Genomic DNA, 14,473 nt, shown 5'->3' with positions numbered 1-14,473 from the left:
AGCTGGTTCAGGACTTTGAAATGAGTGCCTGCTGGGCATTCACTTGTGAAACCACAAAATGAAATAGGGAGATCTGGTTAGTGAGGTCCTAACTTTGGGGGCTGCTCTACACCGGGGGCCGGGGGAGGGGAGTAGGGGAGACTCGGTGCCCTCCCCACCCCTGCTTCAGTGCTAGAAGAGAAAAGGTCTGTGGTTAGGTTTGTTGTAGTGCTAGTGAGGTTAGCTGTCTCAGTTTACCGGGTACATCACTCTTTACAGGGCCCACAGTATAGTATGTCTCTCAATTGTGACAGTCACCTTGCATGAGAGGTTAGCATTGTCTCCTTCACAGCAGGTGAATGCAGAGCCTGAAACTAGAGCCAGGACCCTTGCTCTCTCCCCTCACACCCTGGCCTCAAGAGTGCAAAGACTGATGAGCTGGGCTCAGGAAGAACACCACGGGTCACTTTCTCCTGGGACTGAGGGGGTTTGCAAAGCCCTGCTCTGCTGTGCGTCCTTACTGCCCTCACTGAAGCTCAGTGAGAGGCTGTGACTGCTTAGGGTGTTAAGATAGTAGATGAAGGGCTTCTGACAGCACTGTATTGCTTTGTTATGGTTGAGACAAAGTATATCTCAAGCTGGTCTTGAACTTGCAGCAATTCTGTTGCTTTGGTCTCCCAATGAGAGATATGTACTACCATGCTGGACTGGCCTTATATTGTTTCACTAAAATGATAGCAAGTCAAAAGGACGCTCCCTCTGCCAAGAGTTTCTTCTAAAAACTAATCAAAACCTCCACAGAAAAGACAGCCCCATATTTATAAGTATTTTAAAATTGTTCATCGTCACAAGTTAAAGACAGCAATATATCCTTTGCATCCCTTAGACCTTTAATCCCAGCATACAGGAAACTGAGATAAAGAGGTTCATTAGTCAAGGCCAGCCTGGGCTGCTTAGCACGTTCAAGGCTGGCATAGGCAGCATAGTAAACCTTGTTTCCAAAAGAACAAACAAAAACAAAGAAGCCTTATAGTGATATTTCATTTGTATTTTAACAAATAGTTTGCCTGAAGTTCAGAGAGTAAAACAGCCACACTGATCAGCCTTAGAGACCAGGCAGTGGTGACACACCTGTAATCCCAGTAGCCACACTAGTTTGCCATAGAAACCAAGTGGTAGTGGTGCATGCCTTTAATCCCAGCACTAGAGAAGACTATAAAACGGGACAAGATAGCTCTCACACACAGTCTCGTTCTGAGATTCTGGAGGCGGGATCATCGTCTTGAACTGAGGTAGAGGTAAAAGCCAATGGCTGACTGTTTTGCTTTTCTGATCTTCAGGTTGACCCCAATATGTTGTCTCTCTGTTATTAACCATGCTACAAAGCCTAGCATTGCCAAGTGTTACAAGAAGAGGAGTGCACAGAGCACCCTTGTCCTGCTGGTATGAAGGTCTATAGAACAGTCGTTATCCTGGAGGATGCTGGCAATTTATTCACACCACACACATGCATGCCTTATGACCCAGAGGTCCCATTCCCAAGGCAATGGTCACATAGGTTCCAGAAAACATGGGAGAAGATGTTCTTTGAGCATTGTTTTTTGGTGGCTACCTGAGTGTGGGTATCCCTGGGAGAGGGTAGAGAAGAATGTGATTAATTATTCTGGTCCCCTGTTCCTTTCATGGCCATGGATGTTAAAGAACCTAAGAACCCTAGGTATACATTATTTGTGTGTTGGGGGGGGATCTTGTTTTGCACAAACCATGTGGTGTCATTGAAACATTCGGCTCTGAAGCTTAAAGTGTAGATGAAGTTCTCGTCCTCACTGTGTAAAGGAAGCTTCAGTCCAGATAGGATGGAAGATCGGGATAGGATGGAGAAAATTTTGTGCCCTTTGCTTCTATGGACATCTGCCTAGTGGATAGACCGTGGTGGTGGTGGGGGGGGAACTTGAGCTCGTGGAGAACCTCCTGCCTAGGCCTGAGGATTACCACCTTGCCTGGCTGAATTGAATTCTTGATTTTATCTTCCTTTAGTGGCACAGCAGTCTTTGATTTCCTGAGTTGTCCCAGAGCAGGCCCCATGTCTTTTTACTTACCCACATCTGGAGTCTACTGTAGGACCATGCCATTGGTTGACTGAAATAGTTTAGTCTTTGCCTTTTGTGTTCTATGAAGAGGGGTGCTGTGTGGAGGTGGGCGGATGAGACGAGATGAGGAGAGGCCATCTATGGGTAATAGAGAGAGTCTATACCAACCTGCTGGGTGACCTTTCACAAGTCATTTTCCTTCCTGTTTCTTCCTCCATTACAAGAGTTTACTGTCTGCTCCTTCAGCTTGTGAAGAGTAAATAAACTCAGGAATAAGAAGTTCCAAGAGGGCAGGCTAAGTAAGGCATGGCTTTGTTCACCTGCCTCTGCCCTCTGTTATAGGAGCCAGGACCCAGAGCTCAGATTTATAACCATGTACTTTAGAACTTGGATTTGTTGGTTTACTTGACAATCAATGGACTCCTATATGCTAAGCATCTGGTTTGTAGATCCCAATAGGTCTTCATGGGCTGTAATAGGAACTTAACTTAGCATTTCTGACATTCTTTCCATCTTTCTTTGAGTTGAAGGATTTGTATTTTCCAAATAGCCATGATAAAATTGATAGAGTTGAGGAATGTGATCCCTTTTTGAACAGGGACCTACCTGGATAAGACTAAGCCTGTTAGGTTGTCAGTGCTAACTAAACACTGGGAACTTAAGGGAGAGGGTGTAGGCACCAGGTTTGTATCACCTGACCTGGAGGCAAGATTTCAACATAGCAAAGGGACTGAGAGGTTCTTGGACCAAGGAAATAGGAGTGTCATAGTATCACTATTAAGATAGAGAAGGCAGATTCTTTTTCAAAAGGCTTGGGAGAATGACAGTATGGAACTGGGAATGAGAGGGGCAAAGGATGACTCTGGTGAGGGGAGTGATCTGAGCTGGATTTGAGGTTAGAACTCAAAAATTCATCCTCCTTCATATTTGTGTGTGTTTATCTGCTCTCTTGAGTTAGTGTTCTCACTGTGTTGCACTAACTTTATGTCCTAGCTTTTTTTCTGATTATTTCCACTCCTGTCCATGATAAGCCACACACTGAAAATATTCTTCTGTGTTTTGTCAGGCTGTTGTCAGAAGGTGCAGATGTCAACACAAGGCACAAACTTGGCTGGACAGCACTGATGGTGGCAGCCATCAGCCGAAATGACAGGTAAGAATCTGCTTCCATCCAGGGCCGCCTGAGCCAGTTCTTTTTGAATTGTATCTCTGGCTGCTCGCCCACCCTTGCTGCCCCTGCTGTCTTCTGCAGTCCAAGTGGATTCTGCATAGTGGATGTGGAGAACCACATGGGGTTTCAGATCACAGCAGTACCAGTCATTGATTTTGTGACCTTAGGCCAGTCACTGATGTTGTCATAGCAGCCACGTTTTTAAGAGCAGATTTTAAATGGTTCCACACGTGTGAGTTTTCGCCATATTGAGAAGCTGTCCGTTACTGCCCTTATTGAGGGCTCTCCTCGTGAATTTTTCTTTGGAGGGTCTGGAAACTTCCATCCGTTCCTTCAGTTGGTGGCTGTGATGTTTTCCTACCTACTTCCCCTTCATTCAAGGTTATAGCCATCATGTAAAGAAAAAAGTAAGGACTGGAGAGCTAGCTCGGTCACTAAAGTGCATGAGGACCTGAGTGTGGATCCCTAGCACCATGTGTGAGCCAAGTGCATCAGTGGCTGAGCTCTAGGGAGATTGCAAGGACAGAGACAAGTGAGTCTCAGGGACTCTTTGGTCAGCCACTCTGAGTCAGAGTTCCAGGTTTGATGAGATGAGGACCCTGCCTCAAAAAGTTAAGTGGATTAGGCTAGGCTAGGCATGGTGGCACACCACTCAGGAGGCAGTAACTGGCGGATCTCGTTCCAGGCCAGCCAGGGCTAGATGAAACTGTCTCAGAGCTTGAATAAACAAATCAGTGGACCTAACATCTGCCTCTAGTCTACACACACATGGACATGGCACATGCACAGGCACATGTGCATGCACACACAAGACTCAGCAGACATAGCATAGATAACCACTTGTAGCTTCTTTTTTTGTTTGCTTGTTTGTTTGATTTTTTTGGCTTGTTTGTTTTTCAAGACAGAATTTCTCTGTATAACCCTGATTGTTCTGTAACTCACTCTATAGACCAGCCTGGCCTCAGACTCAGAGCTACGCCTGCCTCTGCCTCCTGTGCGTCGCCATGCTGGCCTCATTTGTATTTCATAGCCACCCCACAGAATATGGATTGTTATATTCCCAGAGAGGAAAAGTGCTTTCTCTAAAGTCATGTAGGCAGGCTAACCCAGCATGCACAGTGTGCATCTCATTCTGTGTCAGTACTCCAGCCCCAGCTTTCTGGTTTCTGCCCCCTGGGTCTCCAGAAATCTAGTGGGATGAAGTGTACACTCACATAGCTCTCATTGTATGAAAGAAATTGAGCAACAAAAACAACAGAATGTTTTTAGATTTTTTTTTTCACCTAGGGTGGCAGGCATGTGCGGCAGGCGCCTTCCCATTGAGACATGCCAGCTTTTGAAGGGACGCTTTCAGAGAGCAGCTACTAAATTGATTGTTAGAGGCACCACTTTTAATTCTCCTGTCAAGCAGGTCTTTATGGCTCTTATTGCTAGTTCTGACCACTTTGGAAGAATCTGAAACATGGGAAAAAAACCACAAAACTGGGATTTTCGCATCTTAGGCATTGATCTGCTTCAGATCACCTGGAGACGTAGCTCTCCTTGAGATCTTTCTCTAAAGCTGTGGATATGTGCTGGTGGTGTGGCTCAGTGGTAGAGTGCTTGCCTAGTCCTGGATTCAATTTCTAGCATCACAGAACAAAACAAAAAGAAACTATATAGACGTTGTTTTTGAGAGAATCCAGTTGTGATTCTGTGTTTCTTAAGTGTTTCTCCCCATGAGAAGTTATTTATACAAACATTCAGTAAATAGGTGCTAGTCTTTGAGTTACCAAACCGTGGGGGAGTGGGGACTGGAGAGATAGCTGAGCGGTTAAGAGCACTGGCTGCTCTTCCAGAGGACCCAGATTCAATTTCCAGCAGCCACTCGGCAGCTCACAATTGTCTGTAACTCCAGTTCCAGGGTATTTGGCACCCTCATAGAAATATGTAGACAAAATGCCAGTGTACATAAAATAAATCTTTAAAATCTTTTAAAAAAAAAAAAGTGGGGAGCTTATAATTTAATGTAGACGAGTACAAGTAAAGCGGATAGAAGGATGCAGGGTCTGCAGGGTGTGAGGTGAATAGGTGGAGGGATCTGTCTGGAAGCAGAATCCGTGACTCACTGTTTCTTTTTTGTTTGTTTGTTTTGTTTTAATTTAATTTTTTTTGATATTTATTGAGTTCTACATTTTTCTCTGCTCCCCTCCCTGTTTCTCCCCTCCCCTCTTCAATCCTCTCCCAATTTACTCAGGAGATCTTGTCTTTTATACTTTCTACTTCCCATGTAGATTAGATTTATGTAAGTCTCTCTTAGTGTCTGCATTGTTGGCTAAGTTCTCTGGGATTGTGATTTGTAGGCTGGCTTTCTTTGCTTTATGTTTAAAAACCACCTATGAGTGAGTACATGTGATAATTGTCTTTCTGGGTCTGGGTTACCTCATTCAAAATAATGTTTTCTAGCTCTATCCATTTTCCTGCAAAATTCAAGATGTCATTATTTTTTTCTGCTGTGTAGTACTCCATTGTGTAAATGTACCACATTTTCCTTATCCATTCTTCGGTGGAGGGGCATTTAGGTTGTTTCCAGGTTCTGGCTGTGACAAACAAAGCTGCTATGAACATAGTTGAGCACATGTCCTTGTGGCACGATTGAACATCCTTTGGATATATACCCCAAAGTGGTATTGCTGGGTCTTGAGGAAGGTTGTTTCCTACTTTTCTGAGAAATTACCATACTGACATCCAAAGAGGTTGTACCAGCTTGCATTCCCACCAGCAATGCAGAAGTGTTCCCTTTTCCCCACAACCTCTCCAGCATAAGTTGTCATCATTGTTTTTGATCTTGGCCATTCTTACAGGTGTAAGATGGAATCTCAGAGTTGTTTTGATTTGCATTTCTCTGACGACTAAGGAGCATTATATAATGACGATGTTGAACATTTCCTTAAGTGTCTTTCAGCCATTTTAGATTCCTCTATTGAGAGTTCTCTGTTTAGGTCTCTACTCCATTTTTTTTATTGGATTATGTGATCTTTTGGTGTCTAATTTCTTGAGTTCTTTGTATATTTTGGAGATCAGACCTCTGTCTGATGTGGGGTTAGTGACGATCTTTTCCCATTCTGTTGGCTGTCGTTTTGTCTTGTTGACCATGTCCTTTGCTTTACAGAAGCTTTTCAGTTTCAGGAGGTCCCATTTATTAATTGTTTCTCTCACTGTCTATGCTGCTGGGGTTATATTTAGGAAGCGGTTCCCTGTGCCAATGCGTTCAAGTGTACTTCCCACTTTCTCTTCTATAAGGTTCAGTGTGGCTGGCTTTATGTTGAGGTCTTTGATCCATTTGGACTGAGTTTTGTGCATGGTGTTAGATATGAGTCTATTTTCATTCTTTACATGTTGATAGCCAGTTATGCCAGCACCGCTTGTTAAATATGCTTTCTTTTTTCCATTTGATATTTTTTGCTTCTTTACCAAAGATCAGTGTTCGAAGATTTGTGGATTGATATCCGGGTCTTCTATTCGGTTCCATTTGTTCTCCTGTCTGTTCTTATGCCACTGTTTCTTATAAGTAAAAAAAAAAAAAAAAAAAAATGTGTCTGCCTCAGGTTATGAATGGGGAGTTGTTACTCTCTGGTGACCAAGGACACATGTCATCTCTTTATGCACAAGCACACATTATCGCACACATTATTTTCCGCCACTGATTCTACCTATACCCACCTACCCATTGTCTTTCCGAGTCTGCAGGTTTTTCCATATGTAGGGAAGAACCGGTGGTGGGGAAGCAGACAGTGTTTCTTCTGTGTGTGGTATTTTCAGAGTTGAGCACTCTTCGTAAGAACACTCTCAATTAGTGACCAGATAGCTGGAGAATGTGCTTTTAGGGACACTGCTCTCTGAGTTTAACTGATTACTCTATCCTTCTCCAGGGCAGTAACAATTCAGTGATGCCTGCTGAGCAAAATGAGTGTTGGCTTTTACCTACTTGGCTTCTAAGATTTTTACTAGTTGGCTTGGGTTTTTTGTTTGTTCTATCTTTGTAAGTGTGTGTGTGTGTGTGTGTGTGTGTGTGTGTGTGTGTGTATTTGTTCTACATTGGGCTTAGCCCCGACCTAATCCCTTTCTGTTTTGTTTTTTAACTAATGCTTGAATTGAACCTATAGTCTTCTTTTGGGATGGAGGTATGGTTTGAGATAGGGTCTCATCATATAGCCCAGACTGACTGAACTGATCCTCCTACCTCAACCTCCTGAGTGTTGGATTTGGTCATGTGCCATCATGCCCAGCCTAATCACTGGCATTTTGTTTTTTAAATATGGGTGGGTGCGACAGTTCTATACAAGCATGTGCATATGCGTGCAGGTGCACTTATTAGTATATGTACTGACAGAGACTAGAAGTCAATGTTGAGCCGGGCGGTGATGACACGTGCTTTTAATCCTAGCACTTGGGAGGCAGTAGACAGGTGGATTTCTGAGTTTGAGGCCAGCCTGGTCTACATAGTGAGTTCCAGGACAGCCAGGGCTTCACAGAGAAACCCTGTCTCAGAAAACAAAAAAAGTTAGTGTTGGGTATCTTTCTATATGACTCTCTATTGTATTTTTTGAGATGTAGCCTCTCACTGATGCCCTCTTGAGAAAGAGACCTGGTTAGTTGTCCTCATCAGTTTAGACCATGAAACCCAATATGGACAAGTTCAACAGAACCGCCAGGAATGGTCTGTCCATGCATGCTTCAGCATTGCCAGGGCATAAGCTTCATTCAATTTAATTCAGTCTCTTACTGAACTTGCTGATTTGACTGCCTGACTGGCTAACAAGCCCCTGGACTCACCCGCCTCTGCTTCCTTCAGCACTGGAGTTATAGATATGGTCCCATACCCAGCTTTTACAGGGGTACCCAGATTCCCCACTCAGGCCTCATGCTCACACAGCAAGCACTGTTTCCCCCTGAGCCGTTCAGCACAATCACTGGGTTCTTAAACATCCATTCCATTCTCTTCCTTCCATTATCCAAGTGGGACAACTTTTTATTGAAAAAAAAAAGCATTTTTTTGGTTAGCATTTGTCTGGTTAGGTTTATTTATTAATATCACAAAAGTTTGGGGTCCCTACTTTTTGCTAGGTACTTGAAATAACATCAGTGATAAACAAATCTCTGTCGTATACAATTCTTCTTACGAAAGTATGAAGGGAAAGCAGAGAGGCACCGCCCCCTCATTCAAGACTGACAGCAGAGGACTTCTGCTTCCTTTAGATGTTTGCAGCCTGTGGACCTAGAGAGCCAGTTCACCCTCAGGCATCAGCTTAGCATGTTAAGTCCATAGGGATCCAGAACATAATCTCCTCAGATCTTTAAGGAGCTTAACTGCTCACCAGTTGGGATTTCTGAATGCGTTTATTTTATTTAGTTTTGAATAGTAAATGCAATGTCATCACTGTAAATTTTATAAGTATGCACAGAAGCTTAATTTAAGATTTACTCCTTTATTTTATCTATAAAAAGGTTTTGATGTGACTTAATTAAATACAAATATATATCAAAGACTTAAAAACTGGATCAAGATCAAAATAATATTTTTAAAAGGATAGATAATTGTATCAGGATATTGAACCAGAGGTTTTCTTTTCTAAAAGTAGGCTGTTTGTGTAAAAATAATATTGAGGAGAGCGTGGCAGTCTCTGGGGCTTCTGTCTGAAGTTCTTAACGTCAGTGGGAGTTTGCTGTAGGCTGTAAATCAGGTAACTAGTGAAGCCAGATAGCAGTCCCGAGTGTTGATACTGGAGAGAAACACTTTGGAGTTTAAAGAACTTTGAAGTTTTTTTCCTATCGTTTCATCCATCCGGCCTGCTTCAAACCATCATGTGTCAGGTGCTGATGTGCTGAGCCACCTGAAGATACAGAGCGTAAGCAATCACAAACTTCGTCCTACAAACATGACTTGAGAGTGGGGAAATGGTTTGGTTAAAGTAAGAAGACCTACAGGAAAAGCTGGGCAGACATGTACCCAGCTGCCTGTAATCCCAGCCTTGGTCAGGTAAAACTGGGCAGGTCCCTGGGGCTTGCTGGCCGACCCTAGTGAGCTCCAGGGTCAGTGAGATCCTGTTTCGAAAATAAGGCAGAGCATTGAAAGAAGACATTCAACATCAGCCTCTCGCTTCCACACACATGTGCCCATATATACACAGCACATACACACACACACACACACACAAAGTTTGACTGCTGATGATCAAGGACTTGAGTAGCATAATGGCCATGGTCCTCAATGGCCAAAGACTTACTGACATTCTCCTAGGACCATCCCTTGGTCAGCACTAGCAACAGCATGGGCAGAATGTTAACAGTACAGTCACCAGTTTCCGAGCCCTTGATGAGCCTCCTGCCACAAGGCACTAGTTTAGCCTGAGTCTGGGTGCCCCACTCTGTGTTGCCCTCTGACCCAGTAAAACTAAAGGTCAAACCACACGGTCCTGGGACGATCACTTTGACTTAGAAAAGCCTTCACCAGCTAGTGCAAATATGGAGCTTTCAGTGAAATTCAATTAGTCTTTCTTTAAGAAGGAAAAGAAATCCAATTTTACTAAACACAGACAGACGGTGGACAGCACTTTGATGTTACAACCTCTCGGTGATGCTTTACTTAGTCACAAGTTCATAAGCAAGAAGGCTTAATTACTTGGGAAAACACAGGATTAAAGCCAGGCACAATGTCCGAGTATCCACTGTTGAGCAACTTGATTTGAACCTGTGCACCCAGTTCGTGTGTGGTGGGAACTTTGATGTGTGGGATGACAAGCTGAAAGTCACGACCTGCTTGGAGAAGCTCCTTCAGATGGCAGTTGCAGGATATGTAGGCGGGGAAGCAGGATCTGCCGGGCCTGTTTGCTCAACTTTGATGTCCAAGCAGGCACAGGCTCCACTATTTGCTCTTTCACTGGAGGATGGATTGGGAGCCTCCCACCTTTCCCAGTGGACAATGGCCACTGATGGAGTGTGACGACTGTTGACCATTCCAGAAGCCTGGCGAACCAGAACAGGGCTTTGGAAAGTACAGAGCCAGGAGTGGGGAACGGGGGTGGGAGGGCTGTTTTTAAGACAGTCATTTCTCCAGATGTAGCTTTCCTTAAAGGTCTAGGGTGGTTGGGACTGGAGATAAAAATAGTCTTCTATTAGCAGACACCAAGTGTAGCTTGATCTTAAGACCCAATAAGCCAATGATATTTGCAAATTGAAAGTTTAAGTCTTTTTTATTCCCTTCATCAGAGTACATGTGCAGAGAGAAGCAGTATGTTTAAAAAAATGGCATGGATTAGATCATTTTAGTTTCTCATTCTCAAAAGCGAGCAAGCTGTGAAAGCATAAGATGATAGGGAGCAGTATTAGAATATATAAAGAGCTCTTACAAATCAATTAAGACAAGCAACTAAATCTTTTAAAAGTGGACAAAAGACTTGAGATGTACTTAAATAAGGGATAGATGGAAAATATGCACATGAAAAGACACAGCGTTGGTCATTAGGGAAATGTAAATTAAAATTATAATGATATGCTAAGTCCTGGCAATGGTGCAAAAAGAATTACTATGCATTGCTTCTAGGACATAAAATGATACAGCCACATCGGAAAACACTTGAGCAGATTTCTTACAAAAGGAAAGCAAACGTGCCACATAGCACAGAAATAACAGCTCCTGGAGAAATAAGGTATTTCTTTTAGAGAAATATGAATTGGATGCAGATATCTGTAGCTGCTTAATTTGTAAAGCAACCAAAGACTGGAAGTCACTCAAGTGTCCATCAAGTAGCAAATCAACAAATTGTGGTACATTCATTTAATCAGATAATACTCCACAGTTTAGGTGCCGGGGCAAGGAGAGCTGGAGAGATGGTTTAGCGTTTAAGAGCTCATCTTGCTTGTACAGAGGACCTGAGTTCATTCAGTCCCCATCATCCCCATCAGGCAGCTCACAGGTACCTGTAACACCAGCTCCAATCCACATGCATCTGCACGTACCCACCTCCCACGTCACATAACTCAAAAATCTTTTTTGTTATTGTTTAGGGTCTCGTTATATAGCCCCAGTTGGCTTCAAGCAAGATGTTTTTCCTGCTTCCTTTAAAGGTGTGCACCACCATGCCCCTGGCAATAAACCTAAGTCTTATTATTTTTGAAGACAACAAGGTAGTTAGGGAGACAGTTCTGTCAGTAAGAGCCTTTGCTTATGCAAATGAGGACCTGAGTGCTAATCCCAAGTACCCACATTTAAAAAAAAACCAAAAATTGGATATATGTGCATATCCATATAACCTCAGTATTGAAGAGCTGGAGACAGGCAGATTCCTGGAGCTCACTCAGCCTAACTGAAATGCCACTTTCAAGTACAGGAGAGACTCAACAAGGGGTAAAGCAGAGTGCAACAAAAGGTGACACCCAAGTGCTCCTCTAGTTTCTGCGTGCGCAGTCACAAGTTTGTCCACCTGCACACAGAGGGAGAGCAGGAGCTACGCAGTATCTGCAACAAAAAAGATTTCTTCAGAAGCCACCTGTTGTAAAATTCCATTTATGCCATATTTCTGGAAAAGGTAGTTAGTGTTCTAGAGACAGAAATCCCATGAGTAGTTGGGTTTGAAAGTGCAAAGGGTTTTTGTTTTGTTTGTTTGCTTGTTTGTTTTGTGGGGTTTTTTTTTTTAAGTTTTTTCCGAGACAGAGTTTTTCTGTGTAGCTTTGGAGCCTGTCCTGGAACACGCTCTGTAGACCAGGCTAGCCTCTAACTCAGAGATCCACCTGCCTCTGCTTCCTGAGTGTTGGGATTAAAGGCGTGCACCACCACTGCCCAGCTAAAGAACTTTTTAGGATGATAGAAATATTCAGTATTTCTCGATCTTTTTGTTGGTTGGTTAGTTGGTTTTTCAAGACAAGGTTTCTGTGTGTAGCCGTTTACTGTCCTGGAATTTACTCTATAGACCAGACTGGCTTCAAACTCAGAGATTCGCCTGCCTCTGCCTCTGTTTCCCAAATGCTGAGATTAAAGGCAAGCACCATCACCACCTGGTTAATATTTCTGTATCTTAATGATTGTGGTGATTATATGTGGTTACCTACGTCATTATTAAAATGCATTAAGTCATATATTTTGAATAGTTGTCCTAGGCTACAAAGTGAGATTAAGACCAATCTGATTATATCTACGTTGACCCTGTCTCAAATATATATATAATCTTTTAAAGTCTTTATGATACTTCAAAAGCATAAAAGAAATGATACTTCAATAAACTTGACTTAGAAAAGCAATTTTAAAAGCTGTCATCCCGACAGAGCTGGGTGTGGTGGTTCACATCTGCAATCCCAGCATTTGAAAGGCTGAGGCAGGAGGATTCCCACAAATTGAAATCCAGTCTGGGCTATATAATGAATGAATTTCAGACCAGCCCAGGCTAGAGTGAAACCCAGCCTTTAAAAAGCAAAAATATAGCATAGGCACACCTGTAATCCTAGCACTCAGGAGGCAGAGACAAGATCATGCAGTAAGCGCAAGGCCATCTGGGGCTATATGTTGAGGTCCTCTCTAAAAAACAAAACAAAACAACTAGTTAAATAGATTGATAAATAAAAACTGTCACGTCTTTCTAATATTCATTATTAGCTGTGACCAGTGGTGTACTGAGAATTCATGTTTGTGGTATTGTGGCTGGTTACCTGGAGTGTTTTGATTCTTTGTGTTGCTGGTATCCAGCAATAGAATACTACGTTCTGATGGTTAGTAGAGAATGGAGATCAGTGACATCATGAAGTATTGCTGCTGATGAATCATGAAATTCACCTTTGTCCCAGCGTGCATTGGGTTTACATATGCTCACAGGTATATGACTCTTCATTCCAATGAGGAGAAAGTCTGAACTATTAGGTGGGGGTGTTGCCTCCCCCCCCAATTCTTGGGCTCCTTACCTCTAGGCTTCAGGCCAGTGAGACCCCTAAATAATGAAGCTGTTAGTAGGATTCTGAAAGAGACCTGTGGTATAAACATCCAGATGTGAGTCTTTTGAGGCCTGCCTGTGTCTGCAAGCTCCTGCCTCAGAGGTGAGAATCCTAGGGAGAGTGAGACCCAGTAAAAACTGTTTGAAATTCTGCATGAGAGTCTCCCTCCTCCTCCTGCCTTTGCCCACCCCCACCCCCAAGTGCACTTCATCAGCATCGGAAGGACTGGTTCCCGGCACTGCCTGCCCTGCTTGGCTGGCGTCCCTGAGGAACTGAGCTAATGAGCAGATAACACGCATTTGCCAAGGCCTTCCTGGATGTGGTACCTGGGCTTTGTTAATTTTCAGATGCTGCCATCCTTGGCTGGCGACCATTTAATTCTCTTTCAGAGCAGTCATTTATTTTTAGCATTTGCTTATTTTTTTCCTCCACCTCACTCAGGGAAGGGGACCTGCCTCTAAAAAATTAGCAGTCCCGCCAGGATGCTGTTCCATAGGGGAGGCTCTTTAGGCCTCTCCCTTGTGCACTCAGAGGCTCCACAGGTGGTCTTGATGCCAGCAAGCTGGTGCTGCCCTTGTTGGACTCTGGCAGTCTCCCTGGCAGCCTCCTTTGATGCTGCTTAGATCCGAGGGAGAGCAGGCAAGGCATCGCTGCCCCTATACTTTGGCAGGATCTAGGACCGGAGAGTGCTAAGGGAAGACTCAGGTTTCTAGTGCTGAGGTGGAGCATCAAGAGTAAAGCAGCTTGGGTAGGAAAGGGTTTATCTGGCTTACACTTTACATCATAGTCCACTATTGAAGGAAGTGTGGGCAGGAACAGAGGCCATGGGGATGCTGCTTACTGGCCTGAGTCCTCTGGCTTGCTCTGCCTGCTTTCATACAGAACCCAGACCATCAGTCAAGGAATGGCACCACCCACAGTGTGCTGGGCCCTCCTCCATCAATCACTAATTAAGAAAATGCCCTACAACCATATCTTACAGATGCATTTTGAGGGTCTCTTCTCTCACATGAAGTTAGTCAAGTTCACTAAAAACTTTGTGTGTCAAGTTAACATAAATTATTCAGCACAGAGACATTACTTGGAAGCATTGGCCACCTTGGTCTCTGGCTGTGACCTCCTGTCCAGCACAGGTGTACCCAGTCTTCCTTTCAGGACATCTATGAACGCAGCCCAAGATATTTGAAGATGATAACTCATATCTGTCTCAGTGTCACAAGGCTGGACATCCCTGATAGTATGTAAGCAGTTGTGGGCTCTGGAGTCAGGTACC

General features: G+C 43.6%; 1 protein-coding gene across 2 annotated transcripts in view; it reads left to right on the top strand.

Moving 5' to 3' along the window:
* Positions 1-14,473, top strand: part of Clpb (ClpB family mitochondrial disaggregase) — a 126,720-nt gene that overhangs the window by 22,835 nt on the left and 89,412 nt on the right. For both annotated transcript variants that reach the window (XM_087908649.1, XM_087908650.1), the window contains exon 3: positions 3,136-3,222. In XM_087908649.1, the coding sequence (XP_087764775.1) occupies positions 3,136-3,222 (87 nt within the window). The remainder of the gene's footprint in view (positions 1-3,135; positions 3,223-14,473) is intronic.

This window comes from Myodes glareolus, chromosome 7, assembly GCF_982192425.1.
Source record: "Myodes glareolus chromosome 7, mMyoGla1.1, whole genome shotgun sequence".
NCBI lineage: Eukaryota > Metazoa > Chordata > Mammalia > Rodentia > Cricetidae > Myodes > Myodes glareolus.
Note: the sequence above shows the minus strand (reverse complement) of the source record. Positions and strands in the feature narration are given on the sequence as shown.